Source organism: Marmota marmota, unplaced genomic scaffold, assembly GCF_001458135.2.
Source record: "Marmota marmota marmota unplaced genomic scaffold, marMar, whole genome shotgun sequence".
NCBI lineage: Eukaryota > Metazoa > Chordata > Mammalia > Rodentia > Sciuridae > Marmota > Marmota marmota.
Window position 1 is genome coordinate 2,269,345 of NW_025999899.1, and position 25,289 is coordinate 2,294,633.

At 48.8% G+C, this 25,289-nt stretch overlaps 1 protein-coding gene across 3 annotated transcripts in view; it reads right to left on the reverse strand.

Annotated features, from left to right (window-relative positions):
* Spns3 (sphingolipid transporter 3 (putative)) overlaps positions 1–25,289 on the reverse strand; it is a 50,705-nt gene that overhangs the window by 7,375 nt on the left and 18,041 nt on the right. For 2 of the 3 annotated variants that reach the window (XR_007345692.1, XM_015506009.2), the window contains exons 8-9: positions 23,764–23,953; positions 3,842–3,907 (exon numbers count right to left, since the gene is read on the reverse strand). Coding sequence is in view for 2 of the 3 variants with exons in the window: in XM_015506009.2 (XP_015361495.1) it covers positions 3,842–3,907; positions 23,764–23,953 (256 nt within the window). In the remaining variant the exon portion in view is untranslated. The remainder of the gene's footprint in view (positions 1–3,841; positions 3,908–23,763; positions 23,954–25,289) is intronic. The other variant, XM_048798395.1, reaches the window with a different exon arrangement.

Below are 25,289 nucleotides of genomic sequence, written 5' to 3' on the forward strand. Positions count from 1 at the left end.
AAAAAAAAAAAAAAAAAAAAAAACACCTCTGTTGTTGTCTGGCCCTTCTCAGAAAAGCTGTTCCCTTTATAGCCCAGGGCAAAATCAGCTCCAGCCAGGGGCTCAAGGAAAGTTGGATCCACAACCACCAGGTGCAGCCTGCCTCCTGTGCTCCCCGCTAGGCCCTCAGGCCCAGACAGCCCTGGGAGAGTGAGACAGATCTGTGAGCAGAGAGCTACCTAAAGGACAGAGTCAAGCAGGGAAGCCTTGAAACAAGGGCCAGAAGGGCAGGAGGGAGGGCGGTCACCTCTGAGAGGAAATCTGCTCAGGAGGTCAAAGGGGAGCCTGGCTCTTGGATTCCAGAACCCCACCCGGGAAGGAGGCAGTGAGCTCCCCTCTGCCCTGCTCCCCACCCTGGGAGGCAGGGTGAGCTGGCTGTAAGCCATCCTGACAGGGGTCCCAGATAAAATGCAAGATTGGAGGGGGCGGGAGACTCCATGAGCAGGCTTGGGGAGACAGGGAGACACAGGCTCAAAAGACACTTGACACTAGCTCAGCCTTCCTGGGAGCAAGATCCAGCTGGGCCAGCGGGAGTTGCCAGAGGTGGACCTTGGCCACGACTGAGACTGAACTGAATCGTTTTCATAAATGCAAAGCCCCAGAGGAGGCAGGAGGTGGGGAGGGGCTGCTCNGCCACATTTTTTTTTATCCATTCGTCTATTGAAGGGCATCTAGGTTGGTTCCACTGTCTTGCCTGGAGTTAGTAACAGACTCCCCCAAACCTGATTCTTAGGCTTAATGAAGTTTGAGAGCCACTGGACCAGAAAGTTCCAGAGGCCCCTTGTCCAAGTAGAAACAAGATTCTCCCCCTTGTGGATTAGGGATCAAAAAGAGCGGGGGGGGCACACCAGCCCTCAGGAGTAGGTATGCATGACGCAGGCCTCATCATAGCCTGAATGTAATTAGCAAGGAGCACTACTCTGCCTATTGTACAATTGAGCAAAACAAGGCGCAGAAAAGTTAAGCCACTTGGCCAAGGTCACACAGCTGGTGGCAAGGCTGGAAGTAGAAGCAAATGAAATGCTTCAGAGTCCTCAAGCCAGGGCTCTGCTGTCCTTTCCCCTCTGACCTTCCCATAGGCGCCCACCCTCCAGAAACCCACAGTCTCTCCACCCCTGTTTCCCCCTTAGCCCTTGGGGCCCCCTCTCCAACCCAGAATTATCCATTTGAATCACTCCCTCTCCTCAGCACCCTGCCTTCTCCTTCTGCACCCCATCCACACACACACCCTGGGGCCTCCAGGCTCCCTGGGGCTCTGTCCAAAGAGAAGCTCACTTCCCATCTTAGGGAGGAGTACTGACAAGGCCTTCCTTTACCTTCTGCCATGCACCTTTCCCCACACACCTCCTGCCTCTGCCCTGGACCCCACACCTTTCTCACCCTCCACCCCCACACACAAGGCTTCCCCTCTCCAGGCATTCTCCCCCTGTCCCCTGGAGGCTGCTCTGGCTGCCTGTGAAAGACTAACTTCCTGGGACCTTCTGCCATGTCCAGGCACTGTCCTCCCTCTCCTCCCTGGTCAACCTGTGCCCTTCCACTGCACACATGAGGTTCCCAGAGCTGCCCGCTGTCTGCACAGACCCTCCTGAGCCTCCTGTTTCTCTACCGGGGAATCAGCAGTGTGGGGGAGCTCAACTCTGGGGGCTGCAAGAATTGGTCTAGCTCCCAGCACCAAAGTGCAGGAAGGTGGTCCTTGGCCAAGGGGTCCCAAAGAGAAGGAAAGAGAGCAAGATGCATGCCCTGGGGTGGTAGGGATCAGGGATCCTGGGAGTTAGAGCATGTTCAGCCAAACTACAGCTGGCCCTGGACTCCCCCTCATGCACACTAGCTGCCCCTTAGCTCTCTACAGAGCCTGGCTGTGCCAGGTTAATCATTCCTGCAAACACAGACACCAGGCGGGCGGGTGACAAGGTGCAGTCTTCACATAACTGTGGGGCTGTCATGTGGAAAAGGGAGCCGCGCAGTGGGGGGCAAGCAGAGGAAGCCGCAGGGGGGCTTGTTCAGCTCCCTTTGAACCACCCAAGAGATTACAAGCGAAGCTGGGGGCGGGGTGTTCACCTCCCCGGTGTGTCCTGAGCACTTCCCTGCAGCAGGCTGGCTCCCTCACCCCACCCTGTGGGTTATGACTGCCTCTGTTCATAGACACGGAAACCAAGACCCAGGGCCATTCAGCAGGTCTGTGGCTGGAGCCCAAGTTTCCTATCTGGAGGGAGGGACAGAGAAGACCCACCAGCCCAACAGCTGCTACACTTCCTGGGAGCCAAAGATAGGGCAGCACTGTCCACAGGACTGTTGACAGGAGCTGCTGGGGAGTGGGCAAAACATCTCAGCAGGGAGTGAGAACCCTGTCAACAGTAGTATTCAAGTAGGCTTTGCTGGCTAAGTAAAGGACTGCATATTCCCACAACCCTTTCAAACTCAGAGTCTAGGATGCCAGGATTCCTTTCAAGAATAAAAGATGAGCCAATGGAAACCTCAGAATCACTGTGAGAATTCTGGCCTGCGTTCTCTGTGCCAGGCACCAGCAAAAGGGTTCCCATGAATAATCTCACTTCACCTTCAAAACAACCCATGAGGCAGGTACTACTATCATTCCCATTTTACATGTAGAGAAACTGAGACTCAGAGACACAAAGTGACGTGCCTAGTCACATAGCCAGTGGCAGAAGCAGGGTTAGAACCCACGTCTGTTTCCTGAGTCCAGGCCCATGCCCTGCACTAGGCAGCCCTAGGGACAGCCCTCTGCCAGTTGCCAGGCTGCCCTGGCTCCTTGTGCCCAGCCTGCCAGGAGGCAGCAGGAAGGTTCTCAGGGTGCCCCCAAGGCCTGGGAGACTGTTATCAACAAGGGCGCAACCCTTCGAGGTGTTCAAAGTCCTTCCCTGTCTGTGTCCCAGAGGCAGAGAGACTGGATAGACAGTGTGTGGCCTGGGGAGGGACTGAGCTGGACTCTGGACATTACAGAGTCATGTGGTCAGGACCATGTTAAACCTCATTATAGCTTGAGCCATCTCCATGAGTGACAGCCCATAATACACCAGTGGGGGTGGGCTGAACATGACTGGGCTCAGTGACTACTGCCCTGGGGTCTAGCCTCTCCATCTGCACATCCCTGAGTGCAGGCTTGCTGAGAGTGGCTTGGTAAAGAAAGGGAAGGAGGAAGCTGGTCAAAAAACCTGGGCTTGCCTGTAATCCCAGAGGCTCTGGAGGTGAGGCAGGAAGATGGCGAGTTCAAAGCCAGCCTCAGCAACTTAGCAAGGTCTAAAGCAACTCAGTGAGTCCCTGTCTCTAAATAAATATTTTAAAAGGGCTGGGGGCGCTGGGGCTGTAGCTCAGTGGTAGAGCACTTGCCTCGCATGTGTGAGGCACTGGGTTTCATCCTCAGCACCACATAAAAATAAACAAATAAAGGCATTTTGTCCATCTACAACTAAAAAAAAAAAAAAAAAAAAGTGGTGGTGGTGGCGGGGCTGGGGACCTGGCTCAGTGGTTAAGTACCAGTGGGGGTTTAATCTCTGTTACAAAATATATATATATATCCTGGGCTCCAGTCCTGGCAGCCCTCGATATAATTATACCTGCTTCCATTTGCTCATCTGCAAAGTGAGGGTAACAATCAGAGGAAATATGTGAGAGCGTTCAGGGACCTGGGGCCTGAGGTAACTGAACAGTGGTTTTGGTTCCCCCATCCCCAGCTCTCATGGTGTCTGAAGCCCCTACCAACTCCTAGGCTGCTCAACAACAAAGGGCCAACCCTGAGCCGGATAGAACCAGCTCCCCCAGCTCAAGAGGGAATGTCACCTACCAGCAGGATGTCAGCTACCACAGCCCAGTTGCAAGACAGAAGCAGCTCCCCCAGGGCCAGGAACACCTGTGGACAGAGGGCGACCTGGTTGAAGTTCGCCCAGCCTCAGTCACTGATGCATCCCTACAGTGTCTCTTCCCACTTGTGAAGAAAAGAAACTGAGGCTCCACAGAGGAAGGCATTACCAAGACTGACTGGGTTGGGTGAGGCCTGGAACCATCTTTCCAGTTCTGGTAGCCTCAAGGGTGAGAAGACAGACCCAGGCAGACCATGACCCACAGGTGAGTGTCGGGCCCTAGGTCTGAGAATCAAACCCTCCCTAATGGGTGGCCTCTGGGACCCAACCCTTGGGGCCACCCATGGGACCCCAGGAGGAAGCATCCAGGACTCCCAGGCCACTTTCAAAAGTGAGGAAATGAGACTCCAAGAAGAGGAAAGTCAAAAGGTCTGCTCAGACCTTCTGTTTCCTCCTAAGGCCTGCATACACTGATAAGGCACCAGCTGTGTACTGGCCAGCTGGCCTGGCCCCCAGCACCCCATCAGTAGCTCCCAGGATATCCATTTCCCAGAACCCTAGTACAGCTCAGGGAAGTTCTTGCATACCCATTGTGCAGACAGTGGAACTGAATCCAGTCAAGGTCAAGGCCTAGGTGAGGTCACTGGCTGGCCCAGGGCAAAGGCAGCCTTCAACATGAGGCTTCCAGTCTCTGTCCAGCATCCACCCCCTGTGCAGCTCCTAATGTTGTCTGGTGACTACAGGCCACTGCAGCTCCCTGAACCCTGCCCCCACCTTGTGCCAGGAGATTAGGACAATCCTCATTCCCCTCACTCAAGAAGAGTTTAATGAAGCAGCAAGAAGAAAAAGGGAGGGGGAAAACATCTCATTTCTAATAGTTCCCAAGAGCTCATTGCTGGGGAGGTATTAGTCATTCCTGGAGTCACGGGTCTGAGCCCCAGGCAGCCCAGGCTCAGACACTCAAAATACCTGACATTCTGAGACCTTCGAGCACAAGGGCAGAGGGATAAAAGACCGCTGCCTGAATACCTACTATGCACCACCCTTGATACCCATTTAATCTCTCAGGTCAAGTAACTTAATAAGGCCAATGTGATTACACCCACGTCACACACCAAGGAACCCAAACCCCAAGCCTGAGAGCATGAGTCAAGCCATTTCCTCAAGACCCCCTCACCCCTGTGCCGGGTCCATGTAAGGTAGGATGAGGAGGCGTGTGGCACAAAATTGCTCAGAGGGGCTTCCAGTAGCCACAGTGTTTGGCAAAGCTGGCACCGGGAAATCAGGCAGGAAGGGAGCCCTTGGATGGAGATTGATCCTGAACAGAGTCCCAGGAGGCAGACAGGATCAGGATGGGCTGAGAAGAGCTTCAAGAACATGCCAGGCAGGGAAACCGCATGAGCAGAGGCAAGAGGCTGGAATGGGCCCACCACTCTGGGTGGGGCCAGAGTTCTGACACAGGGAGGGAAGACAGGCTGAGGAGGCCAAGCTGTCTGTCTGTTCTTTCTGTCTAACCCGGAGTCTGTGGTTGCAGCCTCTGGCCCTTGGCACCCAAAACAGGAGGCCCTTGAGGGCAGAATGGGTCTCCCTCTGGGCCTAGGACATGGGCTGGGCACCCACAGTGGTGGGAATCAGGAAGTGGCTGGAGGGTGGATCTCAGGTGGGGCCCAGGCAGGCCTCCAGCCAGCATTCCAGCTTGACAGGGTCTGCCAACCCTGCCTCCTGGGGCCACATGAAAGCCTGGCCCACCTCACACCCACCCTCCCTGCAATGTCATCGGGGCCACCTCCACCTAGGCCACCAAAGCTCTCCTCTCCTCATGCCTCAGGCTACCTCTGTGACCTCTCCCTCCACACAGGCCAGACACCAGCCTCCCCGTGCTGGGTAGCTGTCCCTCCCCTGTCCCCTCCACACCCACAGGACATACTGAAATATACCTTTTCCTTCCTCCAGCTGGAGCAGGGTGGATCCTGACCCCAAAATAGAGCCAATCAGAGGGAGGCTGCAGCCACAATGGGGCCTTTCAGGCTGAACAAGCCGCACAAGGATGCCAGGTTTCTTCAGACACACCTGGAAACCGGCACGAAGCCACCAAATCCTCGGCTCCACTCTGCGGCTTTGAGGGGCAAAGGGCCGGCCAGGGAGAGGCAGCCTTCTCTAATCCCATAATTACAGAGGCTCCTGAGGCAGGCCACCTTGCCTGGAGGAGGGGATCTGCAACCAATGGGTGTGATCTCTGGGGTGTCTGGTGCCCCAGCCCCACCCTGACTGCCAGGAGACCCTCAGGCCTGGTTTCCCTGACTGAATGATGACAGGGGTCCCAGAGGCCTAGCCGGGCTCCTATGGCACTAACAGACTGTGTTCCTGACACTGTGGGCTCGCTGCACAAGTCTGTGGTCTCTACAGGCTGGGTGCAAATCAGGTCCTGGTTCACTGACTTCCATGACCGATTCAGGCTTGAGGTCCTCAATTAACAAACAAAATAAACAATCAAAAAGGGCCTGGACAATCCCACACTTGGGCACTTCACACTGACCCCAAAGTTTTTCTCCCTGTACTGCCACTCCCCGCAACCCACCACATCACGGTCCCTGCCCAGCATGGCTGAGCCAGCCAGGACACATGCACAGACTGGATGCCAGCAAATTTCTAAAGCACTTCTTCTCTGGATCAGGGGAGCAGGACAGGGGGCAGGATGGGCAGGGAGAGCCCAGGCCAGATGCCAGAGCGATCCTATGTGCCTCACTCCCCCTCCCACCCCTGCAGTCACCGACTCCTGGCCATTCTGCATCCTAGATGTGCCTTGAACCTGCCCCCTCCTCCAGCCACTGCTGCTGGCCTGACCTAGGCGCGGTTTCCCAGACCCCACCATCCCTCCAGACACCAGCCCTGGAGGGGACTTCCAAAAGGGAAATCTGACTCTGCTTTCATCTCCTCAGAGCCTGTGTGGCTTCCCTGTACCCTGACTTAGTCCCCCCTGGGCAATAGGGCCTGGGAACACAGCCTGAGAAACAGGCTGAGCCTGAGCCCCTGGCCTTTGCCCGTCCAGATTCAGAGGATTTCCCCCTCCAGCTGGGTCAGCGATGACGAATATTTCTGGCCTTAGTCATTCCCCACCAGAGAGGCTGTGCATGGACTCACACATACGCATGGACACAAGCATTCACTGACACTTGCAAGCATATGCAAGGCCTCGGACACATGCACACAAGTTTCAGCACACATGCCCACTTAACATCTGCACACACACCAACACCCATAACCTGGGAGATAGGCACAAAACTCACCCACCATGGGTACGCATGTACGCAGGTAGCAGGGATGACAGTTAAAATATCAAAACAGAGGCTGGGTGTGGTGGCACACACCAGTAATCTCAGCTACTCAGGAGTCTGAGGCAAGAGGATCACAAGTTCAAAGCCAGCCTGGGCAACTTAGTGAGACTCTGTCTCAAAATAAAAAATTAAAAAAGGACTGAGGCCAGGTGCAGTGGTACATGCATGTAATCCCAATTACTTGGGAGGGACTGAGGTAGGAGGATCACAAGTTCGAGGCCAGCCGAAGCAACTCAGCAAGACCCTAAGCAACTTAGTGAGACTCTGCCTTAAAATAAAAAATAAAAGAGGACTGGGGATATAATTCAGTGGTAGAGCATCCCTGGGTTCAACCCCCAGTACCACAAAATAAAATATCAGAATGTATGGTGTCAGGCATGGTGGCCTATGCTGTACTCTCAGCTTTTCAGGAAGCTGAGGCAGGAAGATGACTTGAGCCCAGAAGTTCATTACCAGTCTGGGCAACATAGGGAGACCTGGTTTCAAACACACACACATACCCATGTACACAACAAGGGCATAAATCAGGCAGTGATGTTATTAAATACTAAAATTAAAGTACACGGGCTTGCTAGGTGCCTTTGCAGAATAACAGCCCCTCACATGTTCCCATGAATACTTGTGGTTTCATGAGAGGCATAGATAGCAAGGCATGTAAAACCGTGCTCATGACCTCACACTCATGCACATTCATGCACATGATCATACACACATCAATACCTTCACCTGTACACAGTTCACAGCATGCACATCTGCACACAAAGGTAGGCATGCGGAGGGAGCATGGAGGGAAAATAGACCACTTGTCCCGGAAAAGATTCAGCCCTGGGAGGTAGAGAGCCAGTGTCTTCAACCTTGGTCCATCTCAGGCTTCCAACTGGGCAGTAACTGACCTCTGAACTGCAAAGAATGGATTCTAGGCCCTGATGGAAAGGGAGTTGGACAGTGTCCCCCATGAACTCATGGTTTGTGGGACAGACCTGAGACTGGATCCTCCCCTCTTAAGGACCCGTCAGAACACAGGCCCCAGGGCATAGACTGGCCGCCAGCAAGCTGTTGCACGGGCTGGCACGCTCAGCCTGAGGCCTGCCAACCTGTAATTGCAGGGACTGGCATCAGGGCACAAGGGCATTGCCTGGTTTCCAGGGGCATCAGCTCAATAATCTGGTAGTCAGGCAGGTGGGGAGTGACACCGTGAAGGGAAAACAGCTTTGGGGACTTCTGCTAGGATCATGGGCTCTCCTGGTGGATCACATTGCCCATGTAAGACATACTCACTAGATTCTGGTGGGGAGATGGCGCCTTCACCAGAAGGGCAGGTGGGCCTCTCTCAGCCCCTCTGAGGCAGTCCCTGGTAAGGCCTGCTTACTTCAGTCCAGAAAGCAAGAGAAAAAGAGCTTATCTAGGAAGTCCCTCTGTGAGGCTCACGTCTGGGAAGGGATAAGAGAGCTCCCAGGAGCTGGGACTCTCACACAATCCTTCTGTGAGTCTCACCTCAGGGGCCAGGGAGCAGAACCCACAGCAAAATCCCCTGAATCCTCTGCTGACCATCAACCATAGCTACGGCAGACACACATCCCTTCTGATCCTTGACAACCATCTCACAAGCTCCCTGGGAACAGATTCCAAGTCCTTGCTCAGGGTCTTCAGGACTGAGAAGAGCAGCACCCCTCCCAAATGCAGAGACCCCACTGACAGCCACACCAGCTCTACACCAGTAGTGGGGGGCCCACCATCTTGGGCAAGGAGAGAACTCAGAGTCATGATCAAGTTTGGGCTTGAAGGGGTCTCAAAGGTCATCTGGGGCAACTCGAGGATAAAGACGAAAGATGGAAATCGCATCAGGAATTTTCCTTCTCTCCAGAAGCAAAAAAAAAAAAAGTAAGTTAGGGGAAAAAGAAGTTTTTTTACCAAAGGAAAGAACTAAATCTAATGAAATAAACATTAAATATTGGCATGCAAGCAAAAAGAGATGACTCTGCAGCTTAGCCCTTCTTAGATTCCCCTCCCAAAGCCTCTCAACAACTCTCCCACCTGGAGGGAAACAAACTGAGTAGGTGCCCTTAATAGAAAACCAGCAGGAAAAGCTGCTGGGGAGAAAAGGGTAAAATGGAAAATGGAGAACAGGAACAATGACACTGCCTCCATTCCAGGCCTGAGGGCAGCCACCATCCCAGAAGGGGATGCACCCAGCAATTAAGCAGCAAGAACCCTGTTATACACAGCATTTACCTAAATCCCAGAAGAGAGAGCAGAGCCCAGGTGTTCTAACAAAGACTCATTGCTGCCTGCCAGAGCCCTACAATTCCCCCAGGCGACAGAAAAGTCCGCAGATCCTAATGTTCAACTCTTAAAATATAGCCCTTCGCAGAAGAGAATGGTCCTGGAGAAGCTGGATCACAGTCAGGGACAATGAATGGCTCACACTATAGCAAAGCCAAAGCAGAGCTGCCCACACCCAGGTCACGGGAAAGCACCGGGCATGTGAGGTAGGAAGAGTAAAGAAGGAGGGGAGGGAGGGAAAGAAGGAGGGGAGGGAAAGAGAGAGGAAGAGGGAGGGAGGCGGACAGAATTCAGCCTAGAAGAGAGAGGACAGGAGAAGGAGCAGAGGACATTCCCTATAATTGCTTCAAACTATAGAACACTATAATAGGAATATTATCCCAATGAAGAAAGCACTCCAAGATAAAACAATCATTCGATAAGGATGAGTCATAAAGGGAGACTGCAGGCCTAAGGAAATGAATGGAGGAGCAAAACAGTGAACAACATCATTACAAAATGAATCAATTAAAATAGCTAGAAATGGAATAGATACTAATGAAAGTAGAATAACTGACAGAGATAAAAGGCTGGGAATAATCTCATTGACTGGCAGTTTTTAAAAAGACAAAGAAAGAAGTCATATAGAAGACAGACAAAGATGACCAGGACTGGGATTCAGGTCAGACACGTCAGGCATTCGGGCACAAAATTGAGGAGGCGCCCACTCTCAGGGGCATGCAGGACCAGATTGGCATCTGGGAGTCAGTGCCTCCTTAAATTTTGCTCCCTAGATGTCTGCTTACCTCACCCTAGTCCTGATCACAATCCAACATAAGTTAAAAAACATGATCCATAAACCTATGAAATATTCAGAGATAAAATGGGAATAGGGGTTCTCGATTTTGATTCACAGATTGGAAGAACCCCGTAATGAGGAAATTTTGACATGATATGGAATATTTAACATGGAGACATCTCCTGGCGGTGGTGAGTAGCTTCAGACCTCAATTCCCTTGAGAGTCAGCGGAATCTAGTGACTTGCTTTGAATAAGTAGAATCCAGCAAAGGTGAGGGGAAATCACTTCAGTGGTTAGGTTATAAAGAAGACTATAACTTCCTTCTTAATAGACCCCCTTTATAGTCTTCTCAGCCTGCATGCCATGTGAAAAAGGCCCAGGACGTGGGTGTAGCTCAATGGTAGAGTATTGCCTAGCATGCAGAGGCCCTGGGTTTAATCCCCAACAGTCCTCCCCCGCCAAAATAAAGAGGCTCATGTAACAAGGAACTGAGAGTAGAATCCAGCCAAAAACCAACAGGGAACTGAGGCTCCACCCCAAGGTCCAAATGCTGCCAATAAAAGCAGAGTGAGGGTAGAAGAAAATCCTTCCCCAGATGAGCTTTCAGATGAAACCACAGACTCTGAACCAACACCTCAATTGTGGCCTTGAGGAAGATCATGAAGCAGAAGACTCAAATAAGCTATATCCTCCACCCTGGATTGTTGACCCACAGAAATTGTAAGATAATGAATGAATGGTGTTGGTTTTTGTTTGTTTGTTTCTTTTTTTTTTTTCAGTTGTAGAGGGACACAATATCTTTACTTAATTAATTTATTTATTTTGATGTGGCACTGAAGATGGAACCCAGTGCCTCATACTTGTGAGGCAAGGGCTCTGCCGCTGAGCCACAATCCAGCCTATGAGTGGTGTTTTATACTGCTGGGTCTTAGGGTTATTTGTTATACAGCAACAGATGACTAATACACTAGCTAAGCTATTGAGCTTCAAGAATAAATAATGAAATCTTCCAGTATGCAGATGGAAAAACTGAATCAACGTAAAGAATTTTTAAAAATCAGGCTAACTTTATTGTCCATACCAGGAGTCAGCAAAGCAAATATTTACAAATTAAAGAGGGAAAGAAAAGGGTGACTTGAGAATATTTCACCCAGTTAGACATTCAAGTAAGGAGCCAAAAACTGTCTTAAACCATTTAGCCACAAAATCTACCCAGTTAAGGGTTGAAGCAAAATAAACTCAGGAATGGAGAATCTGTGTAACAGACTGGTAATGAGCATTGAATCTAAATATGGGACCACTGTCAAACAACTCCAAGGATTATATGTAGAGAACAGATTGTGAATGTTAAAACTGTAGAAAATTCAAAAATAAAATATAACGAACAAAAATCAGGAGGTTGCGGGGAGAAGAAGGAAGCACAGAGGTATGGCATTCTCTTTCATATCTGGGATTCCTAAGTCCAAAGCTATACAATTCATTTGCATTTCTTTTGATCTCACTGCAATTTCTTTCAGTAGACTCATGTAAATTAATTAAACATATTATATGATCCTATTTATATGAACTGTCTCTAATAGGCAAATCTATAAAGACAGAAGTAGATTAGTGGTTGCCTAGGGCTGAGGTGGAGAGGATAGATTGGGTAGAGATGGGACGTGACTACTAATGAGGATCAAGTTTCTCTCTGGGGCCATGAAAAAACTGATGTAGTTGGTGCAGTGGCATTCACACACCTGTAGTCCCAGCTACTCAGCCATGTCACAGTCGGGCACAGTGGTACACACCTGTAATCCCAGTGACTCAGGAGGCTGAGGCAGGAGGATCACGAGTTCAAAGCCAGCCTCAGTAAAAGCAAGACACTAAGCAACTCAGTGAGACCCTGTCTCTAAATAAAATACAAAATAGGGCTAGAGATGTGGCTCAGTGGTTGAGTGCCTCTGAGTTCAATCCTCAGTACCTCCACCCCAAAAAAAAGAGGGGCCTGGGTTGTGGCTCAGTGGTATACCACTTACCTAGCATGCATGAGGCACTGGGTTTGGCACCACATAAAAATAAAAACAAGTAAAATAAAGATATTGTGTCCATCTACAACATAAAAAGAAAAGAAAAACCCTGTCTCAAAATGAAATAAAATTGATGTGATAATGGTTACACAACTCTGTGAATATACTGACAGCCATTGAACTGTATACTTTAAAAGGATGAATTGTGTGGTATATGAATTTTATCTTGGTAAATCTGTTTATTTTTTGTTTTCAATATTGAAGATTGAATCCAGGGCCTGATACATGCTAAGCAAGAGCTCTACCACTGAGCCACACCCACAGCCCTTTTTAAAATTTTGAAACAGGGTCTCACTAAATTGCCCAAGCTGGCCTCATACTTGTGATCCTCCTACTTCAGCCTCCCGACTTGCTGGGATTAGATGCTTGGCCTCAAAAAATCTGTTCTTTAAAATGACACTACCATATGACCCAATTTTAGTAAAGGTATTTCTAACGAGCCACAAACCTGTGTTTTATATAGAAAGACACATACAGAATGATGGTCTCCTAATGAAGTAACATACATAGAAGCAAATAGGCCAAGATATTAAACATAGTTAGGTCTAGGAGACAGAAATATGGATAATTGGTTTTTCTTCTTTTCCTTTTTTAATTTCCCCCAAATAAAATATATATAATATAAATAAATATAAATAAAAATAAAGAAATATATAAAATAAGTAAATATGATCTTTATATAGATAGATAGATAGATAGATAGATAGATAGATCATATATAGCCTGAGTTGTTGTCCCAACCCTCAACTTGACTATGATGACACTCTACATTCACATCCTCCACTTGTGAGTGCCCAGAGTTTAATCCTCAGGCCTCCTTCTCTTTTCTTACTCCCTGGGTGGCTTCAATCAGTCTCCTGATTTTAAATAGTCCATGTAGACCTCTCTCCTACACATCCAGTTTTTTCTTAACGGCTCTAGTCGGATGTCCTAGGAAGCATCCCAAATTTAATGTGTCTAAAAATGGAACTCTAAATCCACCCCTTAAAAAAAAAAAAGCTTTTAAATAACCACCCTGCCTCTCCCATGTCTCCCCATCTCAGTAAATGGCAACTCCATGTTTCTAGTTGCTCAGATCAAAAACCATGGAGTCATCCTCCACCCTCCCCTGACTGCACACCTGATGTGTCAGGAAATCTTGTCCATTTCACTTCCAAAATATATCAAGAATCTGACCACTTCTCCATACTTTCTCCACATCGACCCTGGTCCAAACCACAGCCGTTTCTGGCCTATATTATTAGCAAACCTCCTAACAGGTTTTCCTGCTTCTACATTTATCACTTTTCCTTCTATTCTCAACACAGAAGCCAGAGAGATCCCGTTCAACCACGCGGCCTTTAGTTACAAAATGGTCCCAATTAATCAGACCACTTCACAGTCACACCTTGGTTTGTCCCCTCCCACGGTGAACCTGGGCTGGCCTGCCTACACCTTGCCTTGGTCCATATATAAAGGTGGAAGTGATGCTGTTCCACTCCTGGTCTGGGCCTGAGAGACTGCAGCTCCCACTTTGCCTTCTTACCATGCTGTTCTGAGACCGCCATGTGAGGCAGCCAGTCCAGCCTCTCGGAGGAGGAGACACCCCATGGAGAAGAACCAAGGAGCCTCAGCCAACAGCCTGACCTGAGGCCATCAGCCTGGACACTTCAGCCCAAACGACCCAGGCCAAGGTGGCCACATGAGAGCAGAACCAGCAGAGGAACTGTCCTGCCAACCACAGAATCAAAGGAAATAATAAATAGTTGTTTTAAATCACCATATTTTGGGGCGATTTGTTATATAGCAATAGATCCCTGATACAGTCATAAATCAAATCATTTCACTTCTGTGCTCTGCACCACTAATGATCTCCCATGTCACTCATTTTTTTTTCCCTTTGGTACCAGAGATTAAACCCGGAAGCACTTAAGCACTGAGCCACATCCACAGCCCTTTTTATTTTTTATTTTGAGACAGGGTCTTGTTAAGTTGCTTAGGGCCTCACTAAGTTGCTGAGGCTGGCTTTGAACTTGTGATCCTCCTGCTTCAATCTCCTGAGCCTCTGGGATTACAGGCATGCACTGCCACACCTGGATTCACACACATTTGGAGCCATTCAATGTCATTATGCCTTGTATAAGGCCCTTCACAATCTGTGCCCTCTCTCCCTTACTACCATCTCCCCTGCCCTCACTGACTCTCCTCCTCCCTGGCTCAGCCCACCGGCCACACTTCCTCAACCCTACCAGTCATGCTTTTTTCCTCAGGGCCTTTGCACCTGCTGTTCCTTTCCATAGTGGGTTCTTCCCCCCACCAATCCCATATCCTAATGACTCCTTCCTTAACATGCTTCTGGTTGCCACTGAAATGTCAATGTCACAGCGAGCGCTCCCTGACACCTTGCCCCCCATCACTCTTGTCCCCTTTCCCTGCTCTGTTATTCTCCACAGAACCCATCTTCATCCCACATACTATTTACATATTTATTTTATTTTGTGCACATTTTTGCGTGTATTGTACAGTGCTGTCCCCCCAGTGCCTAGAAGCATGCCTAACAGGTGTTTGGACATACTTGACAGAAGAGTGAATGTTGCCAGGCAAGGTGGCACACACCTGTAATCCCAGCAGCTCAAGAGGCTGAGACAGGAGGATCACAAGTTCAAACCAGCCTCAGCAATATCGAGGTACTAAGAAACTCAGTGAGACCCTGTCTCTAAAGAAAATACAAAATAGGGCTGGGGTGTGCCCCTGAGTCCAACTCCTGGTACCCCCCCCACCAAAAAAAAAAAAAAGAGTGAGTGTTGCTGCTCCTCCTGATAGAGAACTGCTTTCCTACTACCTTGCTCTGCCCCTCAAGGTCTCTGACATGTCTATTTCCTCTGCCCAGGAGGCTGAGCCAGGGTTTGAAGGTGAGCACTTAGCCTTCAGCTGACCTGGAGAGTGGTATGAAACTAGAGACCCATACCTGGTGGGCTTCCTGATCACATGACTGATATCATTCCATGTGAGGTCAGACCTCAAAAGGACCCAGAGCACAGGGGGACAAGGTACCCCTGTAGCACTTGTCAGACTTTATTTTCCATAGATAGCCACTAAAATATTTCGAGTTCTGCATGCTTTTTCAGATCACCAATCTTCCCATAAAAATATGGAGTTGAGGGCTGGGGATGTGGCTCAAGCAGTAGCGCGCTCGCCTGGCATGTGTGCGGCCCGGGTTCGATCCTCAGCACCACATACAAACAAAGATGTTGTGTATGAGACAGGGTCTCACTAAGTTGCTGAGGCTGGCTTTGAACTTGTGATCCTCCTGCTTCAATCTCCTGAGCCTCTGGGATTACAGGCATGCACTGCCACACCTGGATTCACACACATTTGGAGCCATTCAATGTCATTATGCATACAAGGCCCTTCACAATCTGTGCCTAATTAACATAAATATTAAATATAAAATAAATATTAAAAATTCTCTCTCTCTCTCTCTCTCTCTCTTAAAAAAAAAAAAAAATATGGAGTTCAAGCCAGGTTTGATGGTGCACACTTGTAATCCCAGCAACTTGGAGGCTGAGTCAGAAGGATCACGTGTTCAAGGCTACCCTCAGCAACTTAGTGAGACCCTGTCTCAAAAAAAAAAGGGGGGGGGATGGGGAGGTAGCTCAGTGGTAAAGCACCCCTGGGTTCAATCTCCAGTACTAAAAAAAAAAAAAGATGGAGTCCATTTCCGTTTCCTTACTCTGTTAACCTTAGCAGAAAGTTGTGATTCAAGCAAAGAATAGAATACAATAAAAATGTCACTTTCAAGAGTGACTTTCCTGGGTAGGTCATATAAGGCAATATGGATTCACCTGGCTCTCTATCTCAGGATGCTAGACCTTGGAATCTGGCCACCATGTTGTGAGGAAGCCCAGGCCACGTGGAGAGGCCCAGGTTAGGCATTCCAGCTAAGTTCCCAGCAAGTAGCCAGCATCAACTGCCAGACATCTTCAGCCTTTGATGATCCAACCTAGACCCCCAACGTGCCTCACTAAGATCAAGTGGAAAAAAGGTGACATCCTCTCCTGCCCCCAGTTGAGCCTTGCCTAAACTAAACTTCTGTGATCAAAACAAATGTTTTGTTGATTTGAGCCATCAAGTTTTCTTACATAACAATAGTAATTAGAACAGGTTTGAAAGTTCATTTATCTCTTCAATGAAACCAAGTAGCTCTCATTTTATTGCTGAGAAAATTGAGGTTCAGCAAGGTCAAGATCTTGCTCTAGGTCACATGGTTAGCAAGTGAAGAAGCAGAAATGACATCCGGATCCTTCAGTCTCCTTATGAATGTTCCCTCCCTGTGCTTCAACTCTGATCACTCCATCTTAAACACACAGCCCACCAAAAGGGGGACTACCAATCAACATTCAGCCACATCCTCCAGCCACTGGGCCAGCAACAGTATGGAGCCCCTGCCTTGAGCTCAGTCCCTCCTTTAAGTGCAAACCCCTTCTCCTCTGAAGGGCAACAGCTCTGGGAAGAAGGCCAGGGAGAAAGGGTGTGAGCCAAGACCTGCTGCGCATGTGTCTGGATCCTAATTAACAGCCGGGAAGTCCATTTCCCTTGCCAAGAGGACTGGAAGGATAGAAGAGATGGAACCCTCCACACCTGCAGGTGAGCCACAGGGCCTGGGCTCCCCCAGGGAAGGCCCCAGACCAGACTTCATAATGCTCAGAAAACTTCATTTCCATGAAACATGAACCACAATGTAGTCCCTACTTTAGGAAATTTGGGAGCAGACACTGTGCCAGCAAAACCCCTCCTTCCCATGCAAGGCAGTTATAGCCACAAAAGTAGCCAGAGAAAAGCTGTATTCAGTTGTAGACAAACAAGTGAACATTCAGCCCATGTCATTATCTGCATAATCTGATACACATATATGGGCACATGCATGCCCAGACATGTATACAAAACAGCACATGGAGACACACTCACACACACTGGGAACATATATGTGCACAAATCAAGGTAAATACATGCACATACTATATATAAATATACACATACTTGGCAATATATACACACAAGAGCACACGGGTACCCAGTTCTATCCACGAACTTGAATACATTCACACTTACATGCATGCACACACTGGCGAACATGCCCACCCTCCCATGCACCCTTCCCAAGAAGGTCTTGGAGACTATTTCCCCAGATTGGCTTCTGCAGCAGAGACAGTGCGCAACCTTGGTTCCTACAATCTGAGAGGATGCATGGATTGGAAGGATGGACAGAAGGAAAGAAGGATGGAAGGAGGGAGATGGATAGGATGGAAGAATAGATGGACAGATGGATGAGTGGATAAATGGATGAATAGAAGAGGCTAGCATGACTCTTCCTATTTTGAAGGCTGACAAAAGCCAAATCATCAGTCCCTTTTGGACACCCTCTATAATTCTGACTCTGGTAACCCTCCAAAACCTGATGACATTCATCATAATGGCCTGCAACCAATTTCTACCCATTGAAATTTTAGGGATGATGCCATGTCCTATAGACCTCAGACTCCTGCATCTAACTCATGTGTTGGGGCAGGTACTGGGGATTAAACCCAAGGGCACTCTATGTCTCCAGGCTTCTTTTTTTTTTTTTTTTTTTTTTTTTTGAGAAAGGGTCTCACTAACCTGCTGAGGCTGGCCTCAAATTTGTGATCCTCCTCTCTCACTGTTCCAAGTCACTAGGATTATAGGTATGCACCATCGTGCCAGGCTACATGTAGCTCTGTACCAACACCTCCAATGGGACGTCAACCTCCAACATAAACTCATAATATACAAACCAAGCTGTTGATCTTCCCCCAAAACCTGCTGCTCCAACTCACTTTCCTATCTCAGATAACAGCCTCTCCCTCCTTCCAGAGCAGTATTCCAGAACTCACCTGCAACTCTTCTTTCTCTCGTTCCCCACATCAAAATCATCAAGAATTAGGGGTCAGGGCTGGGGCTCATCGGTAGAGCGCTCCCCTAGCCTGGGAAAGGCCCTGGGATCGATACTCAGCACCACATAAAAAAATAAATAAATAAAATAAAGGTATTGTGTCCATCTACAACTAAAAAACAATATTTAAAAAAAATCATCAAGAATTGCTTGCCTTGTGGGCTGGGGATGTGGCTCAAGTGGTAGTGCGCGCGCCTAGCGTGCGTGAGGCGCTGGGTTCAGTTCTCAGCACCACATAAATGTGAAATAAAGATACTGTGTCCACCTAAAAACTAAAGAAATAAATATTTAAAAAAAAGAATTGCTTTGTATATGCAAGGCCAATAACAACAATAAAAAACTATCAGGAAATTCTGATAGCTCTACTGCAAAACATGCCACCATAACCCAACCCCTCTCACCCTCTCCATGGCTGCCACTCTGGCCCAAGTCCCATTGACTCTCACCTGCAGCATATCAATAGCCTCCTGACCTCCTCTCTGCTTCTGCCCTCATCCCTGACCCCAGTCTACTCTCAACAGAGTAGTCAGGGTGATTCTATTAAACAGAAGCTAAGGAGCTGGGGATAGAGCTCAGTTGGTAGAGTGCTTGCCTTGCATGCACAAGGCCCTGGGTTCAATCCCTAGCACCACCCAAAAAACAAACAAAACAGAAGCCAATAATAGAAAAAAAAAGAACAATTGAAAATTCCTGAAACCAAATGTTGGTTTTTCTAAAAGATTAGCAAAATTGACAAACTATTGTTAAGCTGACACATTAAAAAAAAGAGAGAGAGAAAAAAAAGTCATATTACAAAAAATCAAGAATGAGAGAGGGGGCTAGGGTTGTAGCTCAGTGGAAGAGTGCTTGCCTGGCACGTGTGAAGCAGTGAGTTCTATCCTCAAGCACTGCATAAAATAAATAAATAAAATAAAGGTATTGTGTCCATTTACAACCAAAAAAAAATTTTTTTAAACGAAAGAAGGGACATAACTGCCGACCTTATAGAAATCAAAAGAATTATAAGCAAATATTATGAACAATTGTGTGCCAAGAAATCAGATTAATCTAGATTAAATATGCAAATTCTTAGAAAGATGCAAATTACTGAGACAGACTCAAGAAGAAATAGAAAATCTGAATTGACCTATAACAAGTAAATATTGAGTTCCTAATCAAAAAACTTCCCCCAAACAAAAGCCCAGAACCAGATGGCTTCACTGGTGAATTCTACCAAATGTTTAAAGATGAATTAACACAAATCCTTCATAAACTCTTCCAAAAAACAGAGAAGGAAGGGACACTTGCCAACTCATTCTGAGGCCATTACCCTGATACAAAAATCAGACAAAGAGACAGAAATATAGATGCAAATATATCTCCCAATAGCCCCATAGCCCTTGTTTAATGTAGATGCAAAAATCTTCAATAAAAGACTAATAATCCAGGTACAGCATCACATAAAAATAATTATGTTTTTGTTTCTGGGACTGTGGCTCAGCGGTAGAGCACTCACCTCGCACGTGTGAGACCCTGAGTTCGATCCTCAGCACCACATAAAAATAAATAAGCAAAATAAAGATATTGTGTCCATGTATAACTAAAAAAAATATTTTTTAAAAAAGTACACACCGTAACCAAGGGAAGAATATACCCCACATGGAATGCAAGGTTGGTTAAACATATATCAATGAATGTCCACAGGCCCAACGTGATATGGCCCCCATCAGTACTCACCTCCCTCTCTTCCCTCTCTTTCCACACTAACCACAGTTTCCTCCTTGCTGAGCACAGTGGCACAATGCTTGCCTAGCATGTGTAATGACCTAGGTCTGATCTCTAGCATGGCAAAAATAACAATAATAATCACCTTCTCTGCCAAGCATGTTGGTGCATGTCTGTAATCCCAGTGGCTCTGGAGGCTGAGACAGGAGGATTGTGAATTCAAAGCCAGCCCCAGCAACTTAGCAAGGTCCTAAGCAACTCAGCAAGACCCTATCTCTAAATAAAATATAAAAAAGGGTCTGGGGATGTAGCTCAGTGGTTAAGTGTCCCTGGGTTCAATCCCTGGTACCAAAAATAAATAAATAAATCACCTTCTCAGTGAGCCCTTTCTGGCCACACTATATAAAATTTGGGCCCTCTCCCCCTAACATTCACCACTCCCTATTCCCTTCTCCACTCTACTTTTTTTTTTAAATGTTTATTTATTTATCTATTTTTACGTGGTGCTGAGGATCCAACCAGGGCCTCACACCTGTGAGGCAAGCACTCTACCACTGAGCTACAGCCCCAACCCCTCCACTCTACTTGTATCCTATGCATTTATCACCTGAAATATCATAAATTTTACTTACACATCTTGTTTATCTACTTCTCCCAACTAGAATGTACGTTCTGTAAGGACAAAAGATGTTTTGATCTATTGTATTCACTGCTATATTTGCCGCCTTTCAATTAGGAAACCACTGAATCAACTCTCAATAAATGTCTGTTGGATAAATAAATGCATGTAAATAGCATATCATTCAATCAGCCATGATTTGCCCCCACCTCCACCTGCCTGACATTATGCTCTGGGCTGGAGTGCTAAGAAAGAGCAGAACCAGACCTGGACCCTCCTAAAGCTCCCAGGTTAGGGTTGGGAGAGGGTCAGAGCCAAGGAACCGTGACACTACTAGGAAGATGGTGCTAAGGATAGGGGCAAAGGGTCAGGCAGGACTCAGGGAAGGCTCCATGAGAGATGGTGCTAGACCCTCAAAGGCCCAGGGCCATCTGGGCTTATGAAGAGGGGACTGGACTGGGGAACAAGGGAAGGAGGAAGCATGGGACATGTCCTGTCCTGGGAATCAGGAGGCAGGACTGCCCCAGAGGGAGAAGGCCACTAAGGTTGTCAAGATAGTTCATGAGGGACTTTGAAGGAGCTGGGCCTAATTTCAGAGGCACTAGGGAGCCATACAAGGCTTGGGGGCAGGGAAGGTCCATGGTTGTTAGAAAGGTCATCCTGGCCATGTGGGAGGAACAGATTGTGGTGGGTGAGCAGGAAGGGAAAGAAACCAACAAGGTAGCTCCCGGGCAGACCTGGAGAAAAATCACAAGGCATGAGCCCAGGAAGGGGGCAGGGGGTGGGCAGGAGACAGTGGAACTGGCAGATGTTAAGGGCTTTATGAATGATGGCTGGTCGGGGGAGGAGCCGGAGCCTGAATCTCAAATCAGAAGACCTAGCTGGACAGCAAAGACACAGACAGAGCCACAGGGCAATGGAGGCTGGAGTCCTGGCCACAGGGCCTCAGTGGCACTGGGTATCCTGCAGATCGAGCAGCTTCCTGGTGCTAGAGGATGGGCGCCTTCTGGCCCTACCACCTTTCTGCCCCCTCAGCCCCTCACCCCTGGGCAGGGCTGGAGAAGAGTCTGTCCAGCTGGCTCCATCGGCCAAGACTCAATGTCATTTCTAGATGAGCCATCCAGCTCTGGACATGTGCCAGGCTACAGGGTGGGGGACAGCTGTGTCCCCAATACACAGCCAAGGAGCAAATTCTCAGAGCCAACCAAGACAGTGGCAGAAGCAGAGCTGGCAGGGGGTCCATAGCTCCAGCTGGCTGATCAGGGACAGGCCCTCCATCTGCCTGGGCCTCAGTCTGTGAGGTCAGACCCCCTCGGCTCCCACCAGTCAAAACTGATGGTGCCGGGGGCTCTTTCCCTCCCCACCCCAGTCAATAAGCATGAAGGCATTTATTAGTGCCCACTGTATCAGGCTCAGTTTCTTTCCCTGACTCTCCACGGCTACTCCTGGCCACAGGGTACAGCTGGAAAGGCCACACTTGCACCAAGGAATTGGGCGATGCCAAAGTCAATGCCAAAGGCACCCCACACACACACAAACAAGAAATAAAAATGTGTCCCCAAGCCCATTGTCTGGGCATATGCCACACAGAGGGCCCTGACAGCAAATGATCAGTAATCCTTGGCCATTTCTGCTCCTCCTTCCTTGCCTACTCAGCCCTGGAGGGGCTGAATCATGGGGACGAGGGACAGAAGATGGAACAAGGAACAAGTCAGCAGACTGCAGCTCCCCCTCTACCCGGTGTAATTTTCTGGGCCTGGACAGCATTGAATTTCGAAGTAGAGCCCAAGTTGTGATTTAAATGGAACCAGTCCATGACTGATTAGAAATACGAGGAGACCTTGTCGCAGATGAGAGATTCACCCAAGCTGGTGAGAAATCACTAACGCCATTGTTAACTCACGATCCGAGTCCAGCGTATTCAATGAACTTGGTTCACAAGTGCAAGGGCTCACTGTCTAGCTGTCTGCCCCAGTTTCATGATCCAACATCTACAGGGAATGTGACTATGGGTCCTTGACCAGACCTCCCCCCGGCCCCTCCCTCTTAAGTGATGCTCCTAGGGCCTCAGAACTCTGATCAAAGGTCCATGTGCTCCCCTGCCCTCCCCAACCTGCTGTCCTGCCTCACCTTAGGGATGTCACTGCCCAGCCACTCGGGGACCAGCCTGCCTCATCTCCTGTGATCTTCTCCACCCTCTCACCACCAGAACAGCCCCACTCAGAAATCTTAATTTTAGGATCCCACTCTGACCCAAACCTTCTCTTTTCCTGGACCCCCTGTACTAAAATGAACAGAGATAAATGAACATTTCCATAGTGAGCTCCTGTGATACTCATAATGAGCTCCCTGTCTGGGCTGGGGACCCCTGGGTCCATAGACAGAGCCCAGGGCTTGGAACTGGGGGAGAGGAAGAAAACCTGGTTGCAGCTGAACTGGTGCCATCTTCCTACAATCAGTGGTCCCTTCCCATTTGGGGGAACAGGCAAGGCTAGGGATGCAGGGAGCCAGGGACTCTGATACACACAGAGATCCCAGGGATCTGGTCCCTGCCCTTTGGGCTCCCTGTCTGTGGATACAGCCCCACACAACTGAGTCCCAGATGGAACTCAAACCCAGGCTAAGCCCAAGCAAGAACCATGAATTCTGATGTGAGGGTAGGACAGACGGAGGAGGCTTTTGGAGAAAGTGACCTTTAAGTTGGCTCATGCAGAAAAAAAGGATTTGGGGATACGCTGAAGAGGGAATAGTGCCTTTAGTGAAAGGAATAGACACAAGATGATTAGGGACTTGGAAAACCTGCTGTCATCATGATCCTCACCCTTCAAGTAGGTCCACAATGGTTGTGACCAACCCCGACCTCCCTTTCCTCATCCGTAACCTGAAGAGAATCACCCTCTATCTCCTTGGGCTCACAACATGCCCCGGGAACAGATGTGTCCCACTATCTCAAATCAAATCATCCAACAGAAACTCACAACCCCAGAGCCCACTAGCCTTCAGTTCAAATGCCAGTTCTGCCCCTTCCTAGCTGGGCAACTCATGGTAAGCCTCCGTTGACTCATCTGTAAAATGGGGATAACAAGACCTACCTGGAAAGAGAAAGATTTGGCAGTGTGCCCCCACGCCCATAGGAGCTCCCCACCCACCTCCCAGGGACCCTCACTTACATAGGAGGCCAGGAGGGTGGTTGGGGCCAGGACAAGAGCCAGGTAGAGGCAAGGGGCTGTGGCAAGCAGGCTGGAGGCACAGATGAGGGGTTCGGCCCTTGGATTGACTTTCTTGTACCTCCTCGCAGCCTCTGCCCCCAGGATGACACCAACAATACCAGTCACAACGGTCAGTGTTCCAAAGATCAGGCTGACAGGAAAGAGCAGAAAGGGCTTAGTTAGCACTTCATCCTGCCTTACGCCCCAGTCTAGCTGCGTGGCCCAGATGCATGACCCTGCACCAACAGGGAGTGGGGGCTATGGGTCCTTGACCAGATCTCCCCCTTACCCTCTTTCCTAAATGATGCTCCTAGGGCCTCAGGACCCTGATCAAAGATCCAGGTGCTCCCCTGCCCTCCCCTACCTGCTGTCCTGCCTCCCCCTGGGGATGCCTCTGGCCATTTGGATGATCTGCCCAACACTCCAGCACCTTAGATCCCAGTGTGCTTCATGTCCAGCGAGCTTCTCTACCCTCTTACCACCCAAAAAAGGCCCCACTCAGAAATCTTAATTCTGTAGTCTCACTGTATCCCAAACCTTTCTCTGGTCCCAGTGTTAGAGGAATGGCGATAAGTGTATGTTCTGTATTAAGCTCCTATGGCACGCCCAGCCCTTATGGACATACACACATTCCCTCCTTGACGCCACCCTCCCACTCACCATCTGAACACCCATCAAGCAGCCCCTTCTGACTACATTGACTTTCCCTCCTACTCCTGGATCTACGTCCACTCCAGTTGCCCCCCCACCCCCATACATCCCAACTATGGAGACCTGCCCCTTCACAGTAATGCCCATAGAGACCCCCAGAGGGTGCTTCCTAAAACACAGATTGACTGTACTCTGCCTACCTCCGGCTAGAAATTCCCCACCTACAAGACGGTCCCAACTCCATGCGGCATATGCTGTCCTTCCTGGTCTGACTCCAGCCCACTTGGACCAAAGGTGCAATTCTGTTTCCCTCTTCCTCCAAACTGGTTGCCATCTGCACCCCCACTCTGCACCTGGTACTTTCATTCCTTCATCTAGAACACCCTTCACCAGAGTGAACTCCTATTCAGCCTTCAAGACCCATCACAAATGCCCCCTCTTTGGGGATGCCTTTCCCCCGTTCCCTTGCTGATTCCTTCACCGTCAGTTCCCATCACAACTTTCACTTTCTGTATCTCTGTTCCAAGATCTTTTCCAGGAATTCCTCGCCTGTGAATTCCCGGAGAAGAGCGACAAGGTTCAGTTTACTTCCTTGACTCCATGCTGGAAGCACAAAGACTAGAAGACAAGAAACATCCATTGAGCAAAGGAACTCACTGATTTCCTGCCAGAATTCTAAGGAGAACAATGAAGAAGGCAGGGCTGAGAAAGGTCAAGGCCAAGATTACCCAGCTAATAAACATCAGAGCCAGGAGTTGAGTATCCATCTTCACCCTCCTGCTCCAGTCAAACCACATTTTTCTTTATTCTTTTTTTTTTTTTTTTTTTTTTTTTTA